Consider the following 24,604-nt stretch of genomic DNA (forward strand, 5'->3'; position numbering starts at 1 on the left):
GGAGCAAATGGTAATTACATATAAGACCACTGGATTTTAAAACTCAGCCTTTAACTTCAGCCTAATAACCAAGACCTCAACAAGGTTTAATTATATCAGGTCTTACACCTTTGCTATTTGTATGACCCATTAAATCCTCTATCATATCTCTCAACTGTCCTTCATTTTATTCTCAAATTAATCTCAATCTGTACAATTAGATGTTCTACTGTGAGTAATGATAAGATCTGAACCATGAAATTAAAGGTGCAGAAAAATCAGTATGCAAACCTTGAGTCTTTGACTCATATATAGATTGGAGATTGCAATGAATGGATGATTTTAAAAAACGTTCATGATTATCTTTTAACTGATAAGCAAGTTGACTGTAATATCAATGGAAATTCTGTGTTAAGCAATACTTCAGTCCATTTCAAAATATTTTACATAAAATATAACAATTAAAAACAATGGAGAGAAATAAAAAGTTGATTTCAATATTAAGAACATGCTGAACAGTTGTATTAAGCCAATCAATACACAACTTTACCACATTTTTTAAACTCAGGAAGCCAACAGCACTTCATAAATCTTCCAAATGAATTAATAACAATTTTTCAATAAAACTGCCAGAATATCAAGCAATTCTGAATTTTAGATAATTCAGTTGTGATTACTCATAATCAATTTTTTGAGACTTTAAATAGGCAAGACCAACACAACTGCACAAGTTTTAAATACATATTATATATGGGCATGCACAGTAACACCTGGAAAAGTTAATACTGAAAGTCAGATATCATTTTATAAATTTATAGAACTATAATAATGGTTAGTATCCACCAAAGAATAACTACTAGGTAGCATGGAAACATGTAATAGTTTTTACATATGCCTTGTTTTAGAAAAAGGATGGTTCATCTTTGATTGATAAAACCTTGTAAAGTTAAACTCCTCTAAACATTTGAATTTATTTTTGTATATTATATATATTCCAGTGATTATCACAATGGAATTTGTTATATTAATTAAATGGATTTTAAATTTTCTAATACCTAATTGTGAAGTAAAGTGAAGTGAAGTGAAAGTCACTCAGTCGTGTCTGACTCTTTGTGACCCCATGGACCTCTCTAGGCCAGAGAAGTCCAAGGAAATCTCTAGGCCAGAATACTGGAGTGGGTAGCCTTTCCCATCTCCAGGAGATCCTCCCAGCCCAGGAATCAAACCGGGGTCTCCTGCATTGCAGGTGGATTCTTTACAACTGAGCTATCAGGGAAGCCCTAATTGTTAAGTAAATAGTCATCTAATTCATCCGCCAAATATACACTATTTCTAAATATATGGCTCCTCCCACACAAAGCCTTAGACCACATGTGCTCAGTTGTGGCCGACTCTTTGTGATCCCATGGACTGTAGCCCGCCAGACTCCTCTGTCCATGAAATTTTCCATGCAAGAATACTGGAGTGGGTTATGTTTTATGAGTTCAACACAGGTGCTAGAGACAGTGCAGTGTAGCAGATAAGAGATAGGATTCTTGACACCAGATTGTTTGGGTAAAAATTCTAGCTCTTATATTTATTGTTTGACCTTCAACAAGTTAACCTCTGTGTACCTCATTTGACATATCTGTAAAGTATTAATAAAATTGATAAAAGTATTTACTTCATAGGGCTGTTGTGAGAATTAAATGAGTTAATTTATAAAAAGCACTTAACACACCACACATACAGTCAGAAACCTTTACATGGGAGGTATTATAATCTTAGTCAACATCATTAGGATCTAAAGGATATCCCATAAAAAGTACCTCCAGGTTCAAATGCTAAATTCCATATACATAGAAAGTCTGCTTGTTTGGTATTACTTGTTAGACCACCATTTTAGTGATTATTTTATTTTGGATTTTAATACCTCACTGAGATACACTAACGATTATTCTTAAACAATGAAGAATTTTTATTTCTTGAAATAAAAAGTAATACACAATTTAATTTATACAAAGCATAAATGAACGTTAAAACATAAGAGCCAAACATAGAGTTGGGCCTTACAAGGACGCTGATTTGAGCAAATCAACTCCCCAAACACACTTTTTTTTAGACAAGTGGTGTTTCTTAGATCAGGACCTCTCAAATTTCAAGAGCCTTCAAATCACATAAGGATCTTGTTAAAATGAAGATTCTGATTCAGTAGATCTGGGGTGGAACCTGAGATTCTGTATTTCTAAGTTCTCAGGTAGGTTGCTGGCCCATGGAGCAGAGTTTTGGTAACAAAGAGATACTATCAGGGAATTATTGCTCATTATATTGTATACGATAAAGGCATTGTGGTTATACAAGAAAATGTCAGAACTTTTCACAGATGCTCAGGGAATTATACATGGGTGAAAAAACACAATGCCCGGAATTCACTTCAGTGACAAAAAAAGACAGATGAAGCAATTGCAACAAAATCTTAACTGGTGAATCCAGGTAATGGGCACTTGGTTAGTCATTGTACTAATCTATTTTTATTCATGTGTGAAAGTGTCATACTAAAACATTTAAAAGACACATTTCTTATAAGAACTAAGAAAAAAATTTCCAGGGTGAACTTGAAGAAAGTAGTTATATTCAAGATTATTCCTAGTCCTGTATAGGTCAATTTTCTTTTTTATAGGCAAGAAAAATATTAACTTCAGGAAACTGTTCAGACTAATAAAATGAAAAGCTAGTAACTTTTTTCACACTTTATTTTTTATCTTAAAGTTTAAAATATTACTAGTCAAGTGCTACACTTTTACTTAACTTCTTTATTTGAACCTGCAGATTTGGTCTATCTGGTTCACCCAAGAAGATGTGCTCATGCTTCCTGGAACTTAATTACATACCTGTGATTGCTCTGAAGTGGCTTCAGAATGTGTTCCATTTGTGATCCTAGTGACATTTACAGGAGATACTTCAAATGTGACATCATCTAGGCCCGGGATAGATGATAACTGAGAGGAGAAAATTAATGTTGGTATATGAGGATAATATTAGATCTTTAAAGATTAAGTTTCTAAGTATGTGTTTGTTTTAAATAGTTTTCTTAAGTTTTAAAGCTATAGAAATGGTTTTATAAAATCTCATTTTCGGTTGAAATTCTCCGTGCCATAAACTACTTAAAAGTGAAAGACATTGACAAATAAAATATTTTTGAATAATTTCTCACTAATCTAATTTAGCTTGTCACCATTCTTTCTCAGGAATTATTATTTCTTAAATAAGGAATCCTCGGAGAAGGCAATGGCAAGCCACTCCAGTACTCTTGCCTAGAAAAACCCATGGATGGAGGAGCCTGGTAGGCTGCAGTCCGTGGGGTCGCTAGGGGTCGGACACGACTGAGCGACTTCACTTTCACTTTTCACTTTCACACATTGGAGAAGGAAACGGCAACCCACTCCAGTGTTCTTGCCTGGAGAATCCCAGGGACGGGGGACCCTGGTGGGCTTCTGTCTATGGGGTCACACAGAGTCGGACACGACTGAAGTGACTTAGCAGCAGCAGCAGCAGCAGCAGTGTAAGGAATGAGAGCACGGGCTTTGAGGTCAGATTGCCAAGGTTTAAGTCACAATATATGTAACCCTGTGCAAATCTTCCGAGGCCTCAATTTTCTCACCTGTAAAATGGGGATGAGAAAACTTATGTCCCACAGTTGTAAAAAGATTTTGATTAAATATATTTTGTTCCCCTTCAAAATGTGCTCTGTAGCACATTTTAAATTTGAATAATCTAGGAAATGAGAAAACTCTTGCCACATGTTAACATGATACAGCTTATTCTTTTATTCTTTCTTTAGCAATATCACTGAATGTTACTACAATGTGTTATTTTCCATACACAAAAAATGAGCATGATGTCAGTGATTAAGCATTTTAGGTTGGATTTCCAAGATCCATGCAAACATTCTTTTCTGATTTCATCCTGATATCAGTGATACACATCTGTCAAATTTTTGGCTAACTTTGAGGATTAACTCTATGGTCATGGAAATAATTAAGGTTAACCTGTCCACATGGCAACTTAACTTGTGACCATGGACTCTAACTTAAGAATTCTACAAACGTTAAATTAATACACATATTCATAATAAAGAATAATGGAAAAGCAATGGCAATAAGATCTAAAGCAGCAGTATTCATTGAAAACTGTTGACTGATGACAGTATTTAGCACAGTGGCCATGGCCCAAATAGTTTCAAGTGGGTATGGCTGCTAAGAGACTATTTTGAACATGTTCAAGGCCAAATATCTTAAATTACAAACTAAAGAAATGTTCTGAGGAAAAGACAGTATCTGAAGACCACAGGAAAATGCAGAAAGCCCAAACCAGACATTCTGATCCCTATGCTAGAAGATATTAGTAATTTCACCTCCTTCAGTTCAGTTGCTCAGTCATGTCCAACTCTTGGCAACCCCATGGATTATAAATAGTCAATAACTATTTTTTCAAATCAATTTTTTGATAAAAGAAAAAAGTCACAAAAATATATTAGCATCTCCACTATTTTATATACAAGAAAATCACACAAAACCTGCAAGCTTTCAAACGGAAACAACCTTCTATTTTTGCTTTTATATGACAGCTACCTTTTGTGATTTCTGACATCAGAAATGGTACTACTCGCCAGCATTTAATATATTTATATATGGAAAATAGCTGAGATTGTCTCCAAATTTTGTTCTGGAGACATGTAAAGTTTTATAGAATTTTTCCTGTGTTATCAATGACTACCATTAAGATAATTGTGAGTTTTCCATTAAATGAAGCAAACTATATAACGTTCAATTTGTTAACATGTTACTCATTATGTTTTTGATTAAATAATGAAAGAAACCTCGACCCACGTGTATATTTAAACAGACTCAGTTAGTGGTTCATAATGAAGATTATTTCCTTTGCAATTATAATAAATTAAACAAATGAAAGCACTGCACCACCTCATGGATGCAGGAGCTAAATTGAATTCATTCCTAAATACAATTAAAGTTAAATGCAACTGAGAAAGCTGACATATGTAGAGCAAGTTTATCCTATAAATTATTCAGAAATACAAACCTTTGCATCTAAAATATTGAGAGTTGTTTCAATCTGCTGGATACGAAGAGAAAGGTCTGCTAGTTTCTGAAAAAGAAAGATTAGAAACAAAAGGATAAAGTTAAAAACTATGGTTTAAATATTTGTGATTTTCTAATATACTATTCTCTTATTTACATGAGTAAGAACTGAAACTCAAGTATTCAATTATCTTCATTAGCATGTTTCATGGTTATTTTATAAAACTGTATTCATAGAGAAGAAGTTACATTTTCAGTCTTATGAAACTCATTATCAGAGCCATAATCAATCACTGGGACCAGAATGTAAACCCCTCTGAAGACAGAGTTTTTTATTCACTGTTATACCCCTTGTGCCCAGAGTAGTACTTGACACTTAACAGGAGCCCGATAATTACTTGTTGCTGAATGAAGGAATTCTTCATAGAACCCAGGATTAAAAACTAGCCCCAAACAGAAAGGAGCAGTGTCTGCCTTTGTATATCACTTAAACACATAAATATATACAATTAGTCCCTAATTCAAACTTTTCAAGTTTGAAAAGTAAAAAAAGATGAAATTGGAAGATAAGTAGTTAATGTCGGGAAGAATCAAAACAAAGAGAAAAAATAAGAATACTAAAAAAGCAAAGGAATCAACTAACCATCAAAACCCAAGATCAACCAGAAACAAGAAGTTACCATGCTCTAGTTATTCTGTACCATTAAATTAGCCATATATACGTGTTGTGTGTTAGTGCTCAGTCATGTCTGTCTATTTGTGACCCCACGGACTGTAACCTGCTAGGCTCCTCTGTCCATGGGATTCTCCAGGCAAGAATACTGGAGTGGGTTGCCATGTCCTTCTCCATTTTAAAGTATGCACTTGATATCATTTATAATCCCACACATTTTATTTTATGCATTTAAAAATATTAATTTCATTTCACTAGACTGCTAAAGGATCCATGGCAAAATTAAGAACCTCTGCTTTTCAAAGATTATTCAGCATAATAAGTGTTTTTGAGTCTGTTCCCATGTAATTACTGCTATAACACACATAAATATGTACTTTCTAAAATGCCACTGTCACTTGATAAAATACACCTGGTTTCAGTTATGGGCTGCTAAAGCTCATTTCTATGATGTTTACGTCTTCTGCATTTTCCTTCCAAACTCCTAGACCACCAGAAAACAGGTTTCTTTCTCAGTCTTGGCTCTATTGACTGAGTTCTATTGACTGGCTCTATTTTGGGCTGGATAATTCTTTGTTGTAAAGGTCTATCCTGTGCACTATAGGATAGTAGCAGAATCTCTGACCTCTGCCCACTAATTGCCACAAAAACTCCCCAACTGCAACAACAAAAAATGTCTCTAGACATCGCCAAATATTCCCTGGTTGAGAACCACTACTCTGAAGTGTAGACGACTATGGATATAAGTAACATGATCGATAATAGTAATTGTCCCCACCTCTGAAATTTTCAGCAGAGAGAAAACAGAAAGGTATGTCTACTTTCCCATCCATTTAACCATCCATCCTCTTTATAAGGATTTAAAGCAAACCTGAAATATCTTTAGTTGGAACAACAGGGGAATTTACAAGGTTCCTAGTTTGTCAGATAAAGTTGAAGAGTTCTTGATGCACCACCCACCTATTTGCAAGGCAGTGCATTTTATTCAAGTGAAAAAAAAAAAAAAAGAGGAAGAAAAATGGAGCTAAAAGTTGAACATGGGAAAAAAAGTAATGTGGGACTTCAGGTTTGTAAAATATCCAATTTGCAGATCCGGTTCTTTAAATGAGAAACAGTATTTTAAATGAATGGTTCTCCTGGTACATCATTTTGGGTTGAGTATGTCCTAGAAGCCAGAGAGGGAAGCAACTGATGGTTTTACTAAGCTTCATCTGACACTTAAATCCAGCAGTTGTAAAAGTTTTAAAAGTAGTTGTAAAAGTTATAGCAGTTAATAGGATTTTCAGCAAGACCTTATTTGGTTTAAGGTGAAGTCTGATGGTAGGCCTAAAAATTGGACATAGAATATAAGCACTAAATTTTTTTTTAGGTCATGTGAAAATTCTGAGACTTTGCTTGTATTTAAAGTTTTTTTTTTTTTTAAAAGAAAAGTTTTAGAATATTTAGAAATGACCAAAATCCCAGTATTCTAGGTATGTTACAAGTCTGAGTCAAATATACCTGATTGCCCTGTTTGCTGAATACTTTTAAAATTCACATTAAGGTTAAACTTCCACTCAGCCTTATCTGTGCTATGCACAGTACTTGTGCTGTTCTCCATGTACTTCCTATTTAAAATCTGCAATCCCTGTCCCAATGGACTACCACAAGATTTTGATGATTAGGACCAGAATAGAAATGCTTACTGGCGACTTGTGAGGGAAGAGGAGACGACCCTGAGTAACTCTGCAACTTGGGTTAGATTTGACTACTTTCCTTTCTCCATCTTCTAACTTTTATCCTATCCTGGTTCTAGACATTAGAAGAGTTACAAAGTAGTTCAGTAACCAGAGGTTTTTAAAAGCTAAGTTCTTTACTTTTCTCTTTATCAAAGAACTCTAAAACCAGTATTAGTGATGAAGAAACACTCCTATTGGTTTCAAATTTAATTTTCATTTGAGTTTAGCTGTGACTGAAGTTGATGCTAAAGCTGAAACTCCAATACTTTGGCCACCTCATGCGACGAGTTGACTCACTGGAAGACTCTGATGCTGGGAGGGATTGGGGGCGGGAGGAGAAGGGGACGACAGAAAATGAGATGGCTGGATGGCATCACCGACTCGATGGACGTGATTTTGAGTGAACTCCAGGAGTTGGTGATGGACAGGGAGGCCTGGCGTGCTGTGATTCATGGGGTTGCAAAGAGTCGGACATGACTGAGCGACTGAACTGAAGTGAACTGAAGTTACTGTTTGGGTTTGGTTCAAAGCACATTTGGTGGAAAAGTTAGAAAAAACCCCAACAACCCTCCCCCCACAAAAAACCCCAAACAAACCAAAACCCACCAGGTTTTATTTTCCCTCCAGTTCACTTCAAGTTCAAAAAGTAACAGCTGAAGTTCAATTTTTTTTTTTTTTTGAGGGAAACAGAGTGGTTTTGGTTCTTGTTTAAGGCTTTAACTAAACAAAGACCACAGGTTTAATAGCTGCTATAAACAAATAACAACCCAGTTTGGAAATTGATCTTAACTTGGGAGAAAATGGCCCTTCATTTATGAATATGTATATTATATCCCTGGAGTTTATCTTATAAAAGACATTATATTAAATAGAAATGGCATGGTAAAGAAGAGAACACAAATCTAAAAACTAAATTTTGAAATAGCTATAAAGAAGACACTGTAATCTCTCACTTGAAAATGATATAAACACGCCTTATTCAGATCAGATGGTGCAACAGAACAGAAGATTGCAACCAGTTAACAGATCAGAAGTGGAATCCTAGCTCTTACTTTCTAGCTGTTTGAATATAGGCAAGTAGCTACTTCAGCTACTGCAGCTATAAATACTATGCCCTCAAATATACTATTTGTACATTTGTATATTTCCCTCATATATTTGTATACGAGTGCATAAATAAATGACTAAGCAAATGATTTAAGCCTCTCTACATCTCAGTTTCTGTATTTCTAAAAAAGAGATAATTGGACCTTTCTTAAAGGTCTGGGCTGTGATAATTAAGTACATGTAAAGCACTTAGAGGGCTTCCCTGGTGGCTCAGAGGTTAAAGCATCTGCCTCCAATGCGGGAGACCCGGGTTCGATCCCTGGGTCGGGAAGATCCCCTGGAGAAGGAAACGGTAACCCACTCCAGTATTCTTGCCTGGAGAATCCCATGGATGGAGAAGCCTGGTAGGCTACAGTCCACGGGGTCGCAGAGAGTTGGACACGACTGAGCGACGGAACAAACGGATGAACGGAAAGCACTTAATACCATGCCTAGCACAGAATAAGTACACAATAAATATTATTGTCATCACACCAAGTAAAAACTCTACAACTGACATAAACATCCAAGATGAATGCTACAAGATGAATTCTAAATAATGAGTGAGTCAATCCTAAATTACCATCCACTAAGGAGAAAAACGCAATTAGCTACTTTTAAATTTCATGCATTTTTGTCAACAAAGTTTTTTCTGGGGTTTAAGGAAGAAGTAGGAAATAGTGATGGAGAAGGCAATGGCAAGCCACTCCAGTACTCTTGCCTAGAAAATCCCATGGGTGGAGGAGCCTGGTAGGCCGTGGTCCGTGGGGTCGCTAAGAGTCGGACACGACTGAGCAACTTCACTTTCACTTTTCACTTTCACACATTGGAGAAGGAAATGGCAACCCACTCCAGTGTTCTTGCCTGGAGAATCCCAGGGACGGGGGAGCCTGGTGGGCTTCCGTCTATGGGGTCACACAGAGTTAGACATGACTGAAGTGATTTAGCAGCAGCAGCAGCAGGAAATAGTGATACAGTCAAAACAGTTGGAGGTGGGTAGTTGACAGAGGAACAGAAGGGAGGAAAGAATGAATCATGAGGCTTTGATAATGGATAAGCAATCAACAAGACAGTTATTCTTATATTTTATCTGTATGTGTGCTCAGTTGTGTCCAATTCTTTGAGGCCCCACTCTCAGAGACCTGACTCTCTGAGACCCTGTGGACTGTAGCCCACCAGGCTCCTCTGTCTGTGAGATTTTTTGGGTAAGAATACTGGAGTGGGTTGCTATTTTCCTCCTCCAGGGGATCTTCCCCACCTAGGGATCAAAACTGTGTCTCCTGTCTCCTGCACTGCTGGCAGATTCAGCTAAGCAATCGGGGATTCCCCACTGAAGGGGTATTTAATTTTAAGTGGTCACTGAACTTTTGCAAAGTAGAATTTGCAAGCTTATGTAGGAATCTGTGTGGGAATTTTTTCTAGCCTGTGGACTGAGCACAATGATTTTAATATATTAATGTGTATATAAGTGTATCCTGTTCCTAACACACAATAATGACCCCAAGGACATCTATATTTCTACACTTTTTAGGCAGCAACCACCCCTCTATGAACAGTCTCATTCAAGGACTAGACCATGGGGGATACTCAAACGATGAACAGTAATATCAGCACTCAGGTAGTTCATGACACCAAAGTGGAGCCCTAGGGTTTAACATGATCTTCAAGTAGTAAAGAAAACTGATCAAGAACACCTTTCGGTTTTAGATGACTGTCCTACTTCCTTGTCCCTTTTTTCTCCTTTCTTCAAACCAATTTCAAGTCATGCTTCCCATTTTCCTTCCCACTCTCTTTTTTAGTTTTTTGTTAAGACAGGTGTCCCTGGATCTGGTACCTAACCTGTCATTGGGTTTTGTGTGCATGCTCAGTTGTTTCCAACCCTTTGTGACCCCATGAACTGTAGCCTGCCAGGCTCCTCTATCCATGGGATTCCCCAGGCAAGAATACTGGAGTGGGTTGCCATTTCCTAGTCCAGGGGATCTTCCCTACCCAGGGATCAAGCCCATGTCTCCTGCATTGGCAGATAGACTCTTTTACTACTGTGCCATCTGGGTCATTGGGTTGCTGCTGCTGCTGCTAAGTCGCTTCAGTCGTGTCCGACTCTGTGCGACCCCACAGACGGAAGCCCACCAGGCTCCCTGTCCCTGGGATTCTCCAGGCAAGAACACTGGAGTGGGTTGCCATTTCCTTCTCCAGGGTCATTGGGTTACTTGATCCTTAATTCAGAAGTCATTTGCAGAAAGTATTTTTATTTCTATCATGCTATTTGATGCCCACGTTATGTTTCTAGGCTACCTCCCCAATCATCTTTTCCACCAAGCAATGTAACATAATTTTAATAGAAACTGTAACTATATATTTAAAATGCAATCTTTAGGGTAAGAGAAACATAACCAATTTCAAAATTTAAAAAAATGTTTTTGTGAAATCTTGGAACTGCTTTTGTTGTTTAATCACAATAAACCTTACTGAACTATTTCACAAAGCCTCCAGAAAGTTCATTCAGCAGAGATGGGCTGTAGGAACTGACGGTAATAGAATCAAAGAGGATTTAAGGTACGTCAGCACAATAACTGGGGGACAAGAAGTCATAGTACATGATTGCATACACCGTAATTCTTACTTCACTCATTTGTTACCTTCTAAAGTGCAAGGTGACACTGGGCCACTCAAACCAGTATCAAAGGACCTACCTCCTCACAAACTGTAGAAAAGCGGTTGAGGAACTGTACAGTGTGCACCACAAACTGGTTTAGAAATGCCACCGTTCTTTTCTGTTGAATAGCTGGCACCTGTTTTACGTAAAAATAAACATGATCCGTACAGGACGAAACGTACACCACGCAATCACCTTGATATTAATAACAAGGAGACATTCTTCTGTGTAATAGTTACTGCAAGTACTGCGAATAGTCATTAACTTGTTTTCCTAAACTGTGGGGGTGGGGTGTCCAAAATGACAGAGGCTGCAAAGTTTGAGAACGGGTTCTGGATTCACAGATGCGAACTTTCGCAGGTAAAGGCAACACACATAAACACACGAAAAACTGAAGGGCCAAACAGAAAAGAGGTCGGGCGAGAGGTCGGAACGGGTAAGAGTTCCTACCCTTGAACATAAGAACTCGTGACTCGGGAAGGGAAGGGGAGGAGAGGCATACTACTCCCGCCCCACCTCAGAAGGCTCGGGAAGGACCCCTTTTTAAGGTGAACTGTGGAATCCTCCCTCCCAAGAGAGGGGGAAGACAAGCACAGGCCAGGGTTGGGCAGAGAGGTGGGGTCTCTCTGGGAACCCAGCGTCCCTTCCCCATCCTCCTCCCAGGTCGCCGAAATCCAACTCCAACTTTACAAACCTTAGTCAGGTCTATGCCTGAGCCCATGAGAGGAAGCCCATCCTCATCCATCTCCTCAGCGGGCGGGGGACCCAGGGCTCACCCCAAAACCCCTCCCCAGCCCGGCCCGCCCAACCCGGTAATAGCGTCCGAACGCCTCTCCTAGTCCACGCCTCCCGGTCCGGGGAAACGCCGGAAGGAAACGCCTCCTCCCGCCAATCACTCGGCGCCTTCCAGAGAGCCGGCCCATTTGCATGGCATTCTGGGAATGGTAGTTCCAGTTCCGGATTGTGACATCGAACAAGGCGGGGTCGGGTGGAGCAAGGCTGTAGTCTAGCAAAATCTTAACTACCTACCTCCAGTTTGCTCCCACTCCAAAAAATAAGTAAGCCGTGGGGTCTGTTTGAGTTTATCCCTGCTTAGTCTGGTGTGTTATATATGCAGCTGAGTTATTCGTTAATTAAAAAAAAAAAAAAAATTAAGTGCCAGATACTCTGCTAGGCCTTGTGGTGAATACAAAGATTGAATGCGGTTTAGCATATGTATCTATCTAGAGAACTACAGAATTGTTATCCTAAGTTGGACGATTGACAAAAATGTTTTTTTCAAAGTGCTCTTTAAAAATGAATAGAAATATAATGCTATGAGATGTAATTTCTAGTTAAGAGAAAAGTGGGCGTGTCTCTCCATCTCCTAAGATCCTTGATGATTACTGTTCATCAATCATCCATAGCTCCTGACAGCAGTGTCACTCACAACTTAACTGAATATTCAGGGCTGTTAAAAACAATAGAAGTTTTGGACAACTGCCAGAAATCCTCTGGAGTATATAATCCTTCCTCTAGAGTTTCTCTCATGGGATTTCACTTGTACTAAATTCTGGAGACAAGGCAAGTAAATTGTAATGAATACTGATTTTAGAAGTCAGACATTTTAAATGCGACCTTCATATATCCAATAAATTAAAAAGTCTTTAAGAATCTTTTAATAGTTATCTTTGTTTTCATAGCAGATAACTAGAAAGTCACTTTTATCATTAATCAGTTCTTAGGTGTGGGAAATGAGACTGGGTTCCTATTTTTTTGTTTTCCTTTCTGCTCTGCTTCAGGATGAACAAACAATTATAGTATTGGTTCAGCATAGTGGGAAAATAAATTTAAATATCCTCTACCCTGCTCCCCGCTTCCCCCAGGAGTGATGCTGTGCTTAGATCACTCAGATGTGTCCGATTCATTGTGACCCCATACACTGTAGCCTGCTAGGCTTCTCTGTCCGTGGGGATTTTCCAGGCAAGAATACTGGAGTGGATTGCCATGCCCTCCTCCAGGGGATCTTCCCAACCCAGGGGTTGAACCCAGGTCTTCTGCATTGCTGCTGCTAAGTCACTTCAGTCACGTCCAACCCTGTGCAACCCCATAGACGGCAGCCCATCAGGCTCCTCCATCCATGGGATTCTCCAGGCAAGAGTACTGGAGTCGGGTGCCACTGCCTTCTCCGCTCCTGCATTGCAGGCAGATTCTTTACCTCTGAGCCACCACGGAAGCCCAAGAATATAGAACTGGGTAGCCTATCCCTTCTCCAGGGGATCCTTCTGACCCAGGAGTCAAACCGGGGTCTCCTGCATTGCAGGCGGATTCAATCATCTATTGGGACTTGGTTAAGTAAAGGAATTCTAGCCTCTTTATTCATTCTAGGCTAGATATAACCTAACCTAGTTAAGAATCCATTGTTTCAGGCTCCTTCTTTTAATTGTGCCTTTCTTAACTTCACTCTGAAAGTTGGGTTGTAGGCTTTTGTAGGCAGCAGTCCCTAAAAAGTGGATTACCTCAGGAGAAGATATCTGGAGATATTTACAGTTGGGGGGCCCAATAAAATAGCCTAATGATTAAGAAAGCTTGCTTAGTAGTGGGGAGATCCTTTTGCTCTGTTGTACCCTGGGACTTTAACTTATGTAGTTGATGAGTGATGACTGAAAGATAATTACCATTGAAAGAATGTTACTTATGTTTCCCAAGAGAAGGGGACCGGTGATGCCACACAGGTTGTAGGGGAAACACCAAATTTTGGTTGGGAGGCAGACAGAAGCAAGAGCCCGGGGAAAGCCTATGCCATATCCTTTATTGTGATTTCTATGGTTGAAAGGCAAGGCAGCACAGGAGAAACAGGTGAAGGCTGGCTAGTGTGAATAATTCCAGTGGGTTTAGGGCACAGGAGTTGTCCCTTTTGTCTGTTCCTTGCCCTGGGTTGAATTATGGCAGGGGAAATATTGGCTTGGTGTAAAAGTTTAGATAAGGAGGTGGTTGGGGGTAGTGGGCTCAGATTGGTTGGTTTGTGTATGAAAAACATGCTTGCAAGTAAATTGTTTGACTAACTTTGGGAATTAGCTAGTCCTGGTAGATGCTTGTCTTTCCCAGGATGTTTAAGTCCACAAATGTCAGAGATTCAGGGATACAGAAATTTATATATATATATATATATAATGTTATATATATATATATATAATGTTATATATATTATATATAGTTATACATATATAGTTACATATATTTATAATTATACATATAGTTAATATAACTTTATGTGATGAATATTTGCTAAAAAGACAATTACAGAATCCAAGAAAACACAGAACACTCACCTTCAGTATATGACCTTTCAGGTAACAGTTTCAGAAAGGCACCTCACTCTGGGTCTAGAGCCTCTTTCAGTTTCTCAAGAAGTGATCAGAGGGAAAGGCGTAGCTGCCTGGCTATGGAAACCATGGGGAGCGTATTTAGGAGACAGGGTCTAATCATCTCTTTTCCAGACTCTCAATTAAACCTCCTGTTTTAATAACCCCTAAAACATTGCACCCCGCTTCTGAAGAACTGGTGCCCCCCCATCCAAGTGTCTTCTAAACTGTCACTTCTCTTAGTCCATAAAGCACCTTGCTTTCATCACTCATTTGGTACCTAACACATTGTGACCATGTAGTATTGTTAACCTCTTTGTAATTTCTTTGAGATCACAGGCCAGTTTCCATTTCTTTGTTGTTGTTCAGTTGCTCTGTCGTGTCTGACTCTTTGCGATCCCATGTACTGCAGCACACCAGAATTCCCTGTCCTTCACCATCTCCTGGAGTTTGCTCAAACTCATGTCCATTGAGTCAGTGATGTCATCCAACCATTTCATCCTCTGTCATCCCCTTCTCCTGCCTTCAGTCTTTCCCAGAATCAGGGTCTTTTCTAATGAGTTGGCTCTTCACATCAGGTGGCCAAAGTATTGGAGCTTCAGCTTCAGCATCAGTCCTTCCAATGAATATTCAGGATTGTTTTCCTTTAGGATTGACTGGTTTGATCTTGCAGTCCAAGGTCAAAATTTCTTTATACCCTTATACCTGTTAACAGAGCCATGCACATGATAGCGGAATCTGCTTATTTTTAAGTTAAGAATTTATTATTAAAAGTGAAATATTTATTTATGGGAAACATAAAAAAGCATAGGAAGGAAGAATTTAACCCACAATCACTCTTCTTAGAACTAACTATTACCATTTTGATAGAGCCAACGTATTTTTATCTTGAATTCCTAAATCAGATTTTTTTCCTTTTTCCCCACTGGTGGGGGTATTAATGAGGCAGGCTTCAGTCATTAGCTTTGTATACCTTCTATAGTACCCTGTCTTCTTCACAGAATAACCTTCTCCATTTATTTAAAAAAAAAAGCAGCAAATGATGCCACTATCAGCTGCTTCTAATTAATCTCCTCTGGCAGTTTCAGTAAATGACTCATCACCTGGACTCCTTAAAGCAGTCAGGTTATTTTGAATCACAACCTCATAAAATCACTTAGCACTACTCTGTAAGTTCAATGTCAACATTTCTTCATGTAGCCTTGTTTCTAGAATTCAAAATGATCATGTTAGAACCTTTTCTGTTACCCTTTAAAAAATGACTGGGCCAGAAGGTACGAGCCAGTTAGTCTAGGGAAGTGGTTCACAGTATTTTCCAGCATGAGAAGCTGTTTTTAATAGAAAAATAAATGTTGAGGGACCCCAGATGATGGTGGTTCGATATTTAATATTCGTTGAATAAATCCATATACATTGTTGAGGATTTAAAATGAGAATATTAAATGGAAATGGGTTAACTGTAAAAATCCCAAGTTTTCATTCAAAGATAGTATTTCAATTCCTTTTATTTTCTAGGCCAGGTCCTATTTGTTCTCCTGTCATATATCCTGCTTTAGAAAATCTTGCCTTACCTATTACATAGGCAGGGATAAAGTATTCTAGCTTTCATCTGAACTCGAGCCAAACCTTGGGTCACAAAATAGGTATCAAGATGACAGGCACACTTTGCTGTATCTGGGAACTTTTTAACCCTCTCAAGAATTCTGAATGAGATCTTCAAAAGTCAGTCTCTTTGAACTGGAGGGAAGGCCTCATTGGCAGGCTCATTCCTTCTACTGTTAATGGGTGTTTTGGGGGAGGAAGTGGGAAATGGCACGAAACTTTAGGTCAATGTCTGTTAGAGTTATGTGGGCAGTTTGATTTGGGGGCCATCTATGTTATCTTAGGACCCCAGGAGTTCACAGCTTCCAAGGAAGAAGAGGATTATGATAGTGGTAAGATGATTGAGAAACTCTTCCAATACTTTCATATTCTCCTAGTTATTTGCCATCAACAGGTTGGGAAGCAATGACCCAGGGTTTTGTAAAGATTATACACACATGCAAACACATCCTAGTTACTGTGGTAGGTTGGCAGAATGATAGGGAAAGGAACAGGTCAAAAACACTGACAGAATTTCAGAATTGCTCCATGGGTCCAAGTACATGGGTTAATGTACTTGGGGTGGGGAGGTCCAGGATGGGGTGAGACCTCTGAAGCAGCTAACTATATATATGATCAGGTTTTGTACTTTCCCAGGGAATCTCATTAGAACTCTACAGATTTCAAGAGAAGGATGCTCCCACAAATGTTCTCTTTAGTACATCAATTCGGAGAGAACGGAGCAATGTTAGCTGTTCACAACACAGCTTGAGGCATTTGTGTCCAACTTTCAGGAGGATCAGTCCTACAGAACATTTAGCAAAGTATCTCAAATGCCAGAGAATTTAAATCTTAATGGAACCCTCTTCCCCCACCCACTTTTTTGGTAGGCTGTAAACCAAAGTGAGCCAAGCTATTATACAATAATTATAACATGGGCTTCCCTGGTGGCTCATCTTGTAAAGAATCCGCCTGCAGTGTGGGAGACCTGGGTTCAATCCTTGGGTAGGGAAGATCCCCTGGAGAAGGGAACAGCTACCCACTCCAGTATACTGGCCTGGAGAATTCCATGGGGTGACAGAGTCGGACACAACTGAGTGACTTTCACTGTCATAATAAAATGGAACTGAGTTATTTTATCTGTTATATATAAACACTTTGTTGTTGTTGTTGTTCAGTTGCTCAGCTGTGTCCAACTCTTTGTGGCCCCATGGACTGCAGCACTCCAGGCTTCCCTGTCCTTCACCATCTCCCACAGCTCGCTCAAACTCATGTCCATTGAGTCGGTGACACCATCCAACCATCTCATCCTCTGTCATCCCCTTCTCCTGCCTTCAGTCTTTCCCAGCATCAGGGTCTTTTCTAATGAGTCAGCTCTTCGCATCAGGTGGCCAAATTGTTAGAGCTTCAGCTTCAGCATCAGTCCTTCCAATGAATATTCAGGATTGATTTCCTTTAGGATGGACTGGTTTGATCTCGTTGCAGTCCAAGGGATTCTCAAGAGTCTTCTCCAACACCACAGTTCAAAAGCATTCATTCTTCAGCGCTCATACATCTTTGTGGTCTCTCATATCTATACATGACTACTGGAAAAACCATAGCTTTGACTTTGCGGAACTTTGCTGGCAAAGTCGGAGAAGGCAATGGCACCCAACTCCAGTACTCTTGCCTGGAAAATCCCATGGGCGGAGGAGCCTGATAGGCTGCAGTCCGTGGGGTTGCTAAGAGTCAGACACGACTGAGCGACTTCACTTTCACTTTCATGCATTGGAGAAGGAAATGGCAACCCACTCCAGTGTTCTTGCCTGGAGAATCCCAGGACGGTGGAGCCTGGTGGGCTGCCGTCTGTGGGGTCGCAGAGTCGGACACGACTGAAGCGACTTAGCTGCAGCATCTGCAGCTGACAAAGTAATGTCTCTGCTTTTTAATATGCTTTCTAGGTCTATCATAGCTTTTCTTCCAAGGAGCAAGCGTCTTTTAATTTCATGGCTGCACTCACCATCTGCAGTGATTTTGGAGCCCAAGAAAATAGTCTGTCATGGTTTTCATTGTTTCCCCATCTATTTGCCATGAAGTAATGGGACTGGCTGCCATGATCTTAGTTTTTTGAATATTGAATTTTAAACCAGCTTTTTAAAGGGTTTGGTATTCTCATTTCTTTAAGAATTTCCCACAGTTTTTTGTGATCCACACAGTCAAGGCTTCAGCATAGTCAGTGGAGCAGAAATAGATGTTTTTCTGGAATTTCCTTGCTTTTCCTATGATCCACCGAATGTTGACAAAATCCTAAAAGATAATGCTGTTTAAGTGCTGTGAATATCCTATCAAATTTGGAAAACTCAGTAGTGACTACAGGACTGGAAAAGCTGTTTTCATTGAAATCCCAAAGAAAGTAATGCCAAAGAATGTTCAAACTACTGTACAATTGCACTCTTTTCACATGCTAGCAAGGTAATGCTCAAAATCCTTCAACCTAGGCTTCAACAGTATGTGAACCTAGTACCTCTAGATGTACAAGCCGGATTTAGAAAAGGCAGAGGAACCAGAGACCAAGTTGCCAGCATCCACTGGATCACAGGAAAAAAAAACAACACAAAAACACACCTAGTTTTCATAAGTACTAGTGGAAGAAAGAACTAGCATTTAACCAAAGTTAAAGTAAGAAAAGATCATTGAAAGTTATTAAAAAATAATTTCTATTGGTCTGGTTTAAACTTAAATGTCAACTAAGAAATTAGTTTCTTACAGTTATACTCTAAGTAAAAATGAAACAAAAATTTGTTTAGACAGTCTCTACCTTATCACTGTGGTCTAATTTACCACTAGTTGCCTCTGGCTTATTTGGAAGTTAGTTGTCTGGGTCTGATTTCCTTTATACAGTCTCAAAAACAGATTTCCTAAAACAGTATTAGAAAGTTCTTCTTCAGATGGTTGCAGAGATTAACCTTAATTTTGGCCAAAGTCTAATCTTGTCTGGATTTGGCTTACTGATAGGACAACAGCTGTGTTTATAAGAAAGATGAAAGTTTTGTGTTTAACCACCATTAGAAGCAAAGGGATCAGCAGCATTTACTGTCTTTTATTACAAAGGGAGGAAACACTCAGTTCAATACAGCACTACAACTGCAGTTGAAAGAAATGCTTGTTTCATAGATCTTTAAGTCTACTGGTTACTCAAATTGTTTGCAAAGGCTGAGAAACCTGGTGACCTCACCTTTACTTACCAGTGTTCATATGGATTTTATAAGCTTATATGTGTTACAAGTCCCAAGGTAGTGTATTCTGTTGCAAGTCAGTCAACAAGGCAAACAGCTATATAACAAAGACATAAGTCAAAACAGAAATAAGCTCATCCAGAGAAAATGTCAGGCAAATGTAACTGGATCCTCATAAGGGCAACAATTGTTCTTACTAATGTAGTTTAAGGAACAGCTGAGTAGGTCATCAAGACAATTCAGTGTTTTTGATTTCCCATGAAGTCTGTGTCAGTGCACGCAAAAGAAATTGGTTCTGTTGAGTTTGAGTAATGGATATATCATGAAATGTGTGCTCATTTTTCCTTTTGTGAAATGAGATCCTCAAAGCTGATATCCGAATTATTTTGTTGTGTTACTCTGCTTAGTGAACAAATGGTAGCTATAAATTAAAGCCACATTAATAATAACAAAAGAAAACTTCTACCTATGTTTTAAATGGCACATTTCTTTAGATGTATAATTAGAAACAAATGTTAGCTTGTTTGAAATTCTTCTCAGATGCCTGTTAAACACAAATGTTTTTGAACCAGCAAGGTTGTTCTCTCCTGTCCCTGCTGTTGAGCACAATAGCTTGATAGAATATACTGGAACAGAATGCTGCTTCTGAGGACCTGAGCAAGCTCTCATCAAGAATGTGTGGAAATGGAGTATCATAATGATCGTTTTTACTTAAAAATTTTTATTTGGGCCTAGAACCAAGGAATGGCAACCCACTCCAGTGTTCTTGCCTGGAGAATCCCAGGGACAGGGGAGCCTGGTGGGCTGCTGTCTATGGGGTCGCACAGAGTCGGACACGACTGAAGCGACTTAGCAGCAGCAGCAGAACCAAGGATATTACTGGTATGGTCTAAAGTTGGGTTAAACTGAGTTTAATTTTTTGAGGTATAGAAAAATATGGGGAATAATTTGGAGCAAATTTCTCTCTTCAGAAATTAGTCTTGGGCACAATACTGTCTCAACCTTCCAATCAGCATTTCTGGGATAATGTCAGATTTTGGACAATTACAAAAAACCAGACACAAATGTGGAAACCGGATTTCAATTTCTTCTGCACTGACATGAGATTTAAAACAGCAACAGGAACATTTCTAGGTCAGTGTCAATATGTAGTCACAAATTAGCAAAGAAAGAAACAAATTGGAGAGCATGGGTGTACGATTTTGTGTTTTTGGCATGGGAGAGAGATTGAAATACTCATAACATACAAGCCAAATCATAAAAATGAGACTTATGATCCCATCATTTTGAAAGGGTAGGATTTAGTTCTGACATCTTGCAGATTTGTGATGTCCTGACTTTTGCTTCAACAGTCCTAAATAATACAAGTTTTAGAACATAAGCACAACTTTTTTTTCTTCTTTCTAAAATGTTTGTAAGAGAAGCAATCCTGAGGAAAACTTATTCAACAAAGAGAAACCTCTTAAGCATATTTATAAACAAACATGGAAAAACTAAAACTTGGGGACACATACACAATCAGGTCTTCTATTATTTATCAGGAATTAGAAGTGATGACAAATAGTTAATTCGCCATCAAATATTTCCTCCCATCTTAGTTTAATTTAAACACAGTTTACTAAGAACAAAGTTTACTATGAAAAAAAGAGTATCTTTGTACCATTTAAAGTACTTGCTGGCCAACCCAATAATTGAACACACTAAAGTTTAACATCAGATATGCAGATGACACCACCCTTATGGCAGAAAGTGAAGAGGAACTCAAAAGCCTCTTGATGAAAGTGAAAGGAGCGTGAAAAGATTGGCTTGAAGCTCAACATTCAGAAAACAAACATCATGGCATCTGGTCCCATCACTTCATGGGAAATAGATGGGGAAACAGTGGAAGCAGTGTCAGACTTTATTTTTTGGGGGTCCAAAATCACTGCAGATGCTGATTGCAGCCATGAAATTAAAAGACAGTTACTCCTTGGAAGGAAAGTTATGACCAACCTAGACAGCATAATAAAAAGCAGAGACATTACTTTGCCAACCAAGTTCTGTCTAGTCAAGGCTATGGTTTTTCCAGTGGTAATGTATGGATGTGAGTTGGACTGTGAAGAAGGCTGATCGCCAAAGAATTGATGCTTTTGAACTGTGATGCTGGAGAAGACTCTTGAGAGTCCCTTGGACTGCAAGGAGATCCAACCAGTCCATTCTAGAGGAGATCAGTCCTGGGTGTTCATTGGAAGGACTGATGTTAAAGCTGAAACTCCAATACTTTGGTCACCTCATGTGACGAGTTGACTCACTGGAAAAGACACTGATGCTGGGAGGAATTGGGGGCGGGAGGAGACGGGGACGACAGAGAATGAGATGGCTGGATGGCATCACCGACTCTGTGGACATGAGTTTGAGTGAACTCCGGGAGTTGGTGATGGACAGGGAGGCCTGGCGTGCTGTGATTCATGGGGTCGCGGAGAGTCGGACACGACTGAGCGACTGAACTGAACTGAACTGAAAGTTTAACAAAGTAGAAGCTGGGAAATGGTCAGATAGCCTATATATGAGATCTAAACAAAGAGGTTAGAATTTTCAATGCTTCAGTCAGTTCCGTTCAGTTCCTCAGTCATGTCCGACTCTTTGTGACCCCATGGACTGCAGCACACCAGGCTTCCCCGTCCATCAGCAATCCCAGAGTTTACGCAAACTCATGTCCACTGAGTCAGTGATGCCACCCAATCATCTCATCCTCTGTCATCCCCTTCTCCTCCCACCTTCAATCTTTCCTAGCATCAGGGTCTTTTCAAATGAGTCAGTTCTTCACATCAGGTGACAAAAGTATTGGAGTTCAGCTTCAGCATCAGTCCTTCCAATGAATATTCAGGACTGATTTCCTTTAGGATGGACTGGTTGGATCTCCTTGCTGTCCAAGGGACTCTCAAAAGTCCTCTCCAAAACCACAGTAGAAAACCCATCAGTTCTTTGGTGCTCAGCTTTCTTTATAGTCCAACTCTCATATCTATACCTGACTACTGGAAAAACCAGCTTTGACTAGACGAATCTTTGCTAGCAAAGTAATGTCTCTGCTTTTAATTATGCTGTCTAGGTCTATCATAGCTTTTCTTCCAAGGAACAAGTGTCTTTGAATTTCATGGCTGCAGTCACCATCTGCAGTGACTTTGGAGACCAAGAAAATAAAGTTTGTCACTGTTTCCATTGTTTCCCCATCTATTTGCCATGAAGTGATGGGACCAGATGCCATGATCTTAGTTTTCTGAATGTTGAATTTTAAGCCAACTTTTTCGCTCTCCTCTTTCATCAAGAGGCTCTTTAGTTCTTCTTCCCTTTCTGCCATAAGTGTGGTGTCATCTGCATATCTGAGGTTATTGACATTTCTCCAAGGAATCTTGATTCCAGCTTGTGCTTCCTCAAGCCCAGCGTTTCTCATGATGTACTCTGCATATAAGTTAAATAAGCAGGGTGACAATATACAGCCTTGACGTACTCCTTTCTTGATTTGGAACCAGTCTGTTGTTCCATGTCCAGCTCTAACTGTTGCTTCCTGACCCGCATACAGATTTCTCAGGAGGCAGGTCAGGTGGTCTGGTAGTCCCATCTTTTGAAGAATTTTCCAGTTTGTTGTGAGCCACACAAAGGTTTTGGCATAGTCAATAAAGCAGAAGCAGATGTTTTACTGGAACTCTCTTGCTTTTTCATCTAACAGATGTTGGCAATTTGATCTCTGGTTCCTCTGCCTTTTCAAAATCCAGCTTGAACATCTGGAAGTTCATGTTTCACATACTGTTGAAGCTTGGCTTGGAGAATTTTGAGCATTTCTTTGCTAACATGTTAAGATGAGTGCAATTGTGCAGTAGTTTGAGCAGTCTTTGGCATTGTCTTTCTTTGGGATTGGAATGAAAAATGACCTTTTCCAGTCCTGTGGCCACTGCTGAGTTTTCCAAATTTGCTGGCATATTGAGTGCAGCACTTTCACAGCATCACCTTTTAGGATTTGAAATAGTCTCAAAGTTTACTCAGGATAAAATGCATACCACTACCAAAGGGCTAAAGACATCCCTCTCATTTCTTGAGACTGTCTTAATTTACAGATGTAATCACCTTTTCTCTTTTGAGGGTAACACTTCCTGCCTCTCTTTGACAGAACTGTATTCACACAATCACCATGAGTTTTTCCCCAGTATGTTCCCTATAGACACCAGGCCCATTGGGTAATTTCATTGGATAACTTTTATAAATGGGGTCATGTATGGATGTGAGAGTTAGACTGTGAAGAAGGCTGATCGCCGAAGAATTGATGCTTTTGAACTGTGGTGCTGGAGAAGACTCTTGAGAGTCCCTTGTACTGCAAGGAGATCCAACCAGTCCATTCTAGAGATCAATCCTGGATGTTCATTGGAGGGACTGATGCTAAAGCTGAAACTCCAATACTTTGGCCACCTCATGCGAAGAGTTGACTCACTAGAAAAGACTCTGATGCTGGGAAGGATTGTGGGCAGGAGAAGGGGACGACAGAGAATGAGATGGCTGGATGGCATCACCGACTCGATGGACATGAGTTTGAGTGAACTCTGGGAGTTGGTGATGGACAGGGAGGCCTGGCGTGCTGTGATTCATGGGGTCGCAAAGAGTTGGACACGACTGAGCGACTGAACTGAGCTGAAGCCCTTATTCCAGAGGATCCATCTCCAAGATACCCAAACACCCAAGCCCAACATGCTTCTCCAACCTCTATTCCTAAGCCCACTCAATTCCTAAGTATAGGACAATTTTCAAATATACTGACCCAATTAGTCATTTTTGAAACACACCCTAAAATGACAAACTGTTACAAATTCTTTGGTCTATTTTCATGCTTTTAGGGTTCTCTGTCCCCTCACAGAGATGTTAAAGGGATCCATGTCGAAATTCCTTCAACTTTGCCTTAAGTTAAAAATCTACTTATGAAGGGGCAAAAGAAAATATTTTTAATATTTGGTGATTAAAATATTACTGTATTCAATACTTAACTTAGGAACTGGTATGCTATTCGACCTGATGTGAAGAATTCACTCATTGGAAAAGACCCCCATGCTGGGATTGAAGGCAGGAGAAGGGGACAACAAAGGATGAGATGGTTGGAAGGCATCACCGACTCGATGGACATGAGTTTGAGTAGCTCCGGGAGTTAGTTGGTGATGGACAGGGAAGCCTGGCGTGCTGCAGTCCATGGGGTTGCAGAGTTGCACATGACTGAGTGACTGAACTGCTATACTATACAATTTTTCCTTGTAA

General features: G+C 39.5%; 1 protein-coding gene across 3 annotated transcripts in view; it reads right to left on the minus strand.

Moving 5' to 3' along the window:
* WASHC3 (WASH complex subunit 3) overlaps nucleotides 1–12,042 on the minus strand; it is a 59,237-nt gene extending 47,195 nt beyond the window's left edge. For all 3 annotated transcript variants that reach the window (XM_055396610.2, XM_055396608.2, XM_055396611.2), the window contains exons 1-4: nucleotides 11,885–12,042; nucleotides 11,228–11,326; nucleotides 5,059–5,124; nucleotides 2,850–2,957 (exon numbers count right to left, since the gene is read on the minus strand). In XM_055396610.2, coding sequence (XP_055252585.1) covers nucleotides 2,850–2,957; nucleotides 5,059–5,124; nucleotides 11,228–11,326; nucleotides 11,885–11,935 — 324 coding nt within the window. In that variant the 5' untranslated portion in view covers nucleotides 11,936–12,042. The remainder of the gene's footprint in view (nucleotides 1–2,849; nucleotides 2,958–5,058; nucleotides 5,125–11,227; nucleotides 11,327–11,884) is intronic.
* Between the last annotated feature and the right edge of the window lie 12,562 nt (nucleotides 12,043–24,604).

The sequence above is a fragment of the Moschus berezovskii genome, chromosome 6 (assembly GCF_049115385.1).
Source record: "Moschus berezovskii isolate FMDL1 chromosome 6, NW_MosBer_1.0, whole genome shotgun sequence".
NCBI lineage: Eukaryota > Metazoa > Chordata > Mammalia > Artiodactyla > Moschidae > Moschus > Moschus berezovskii.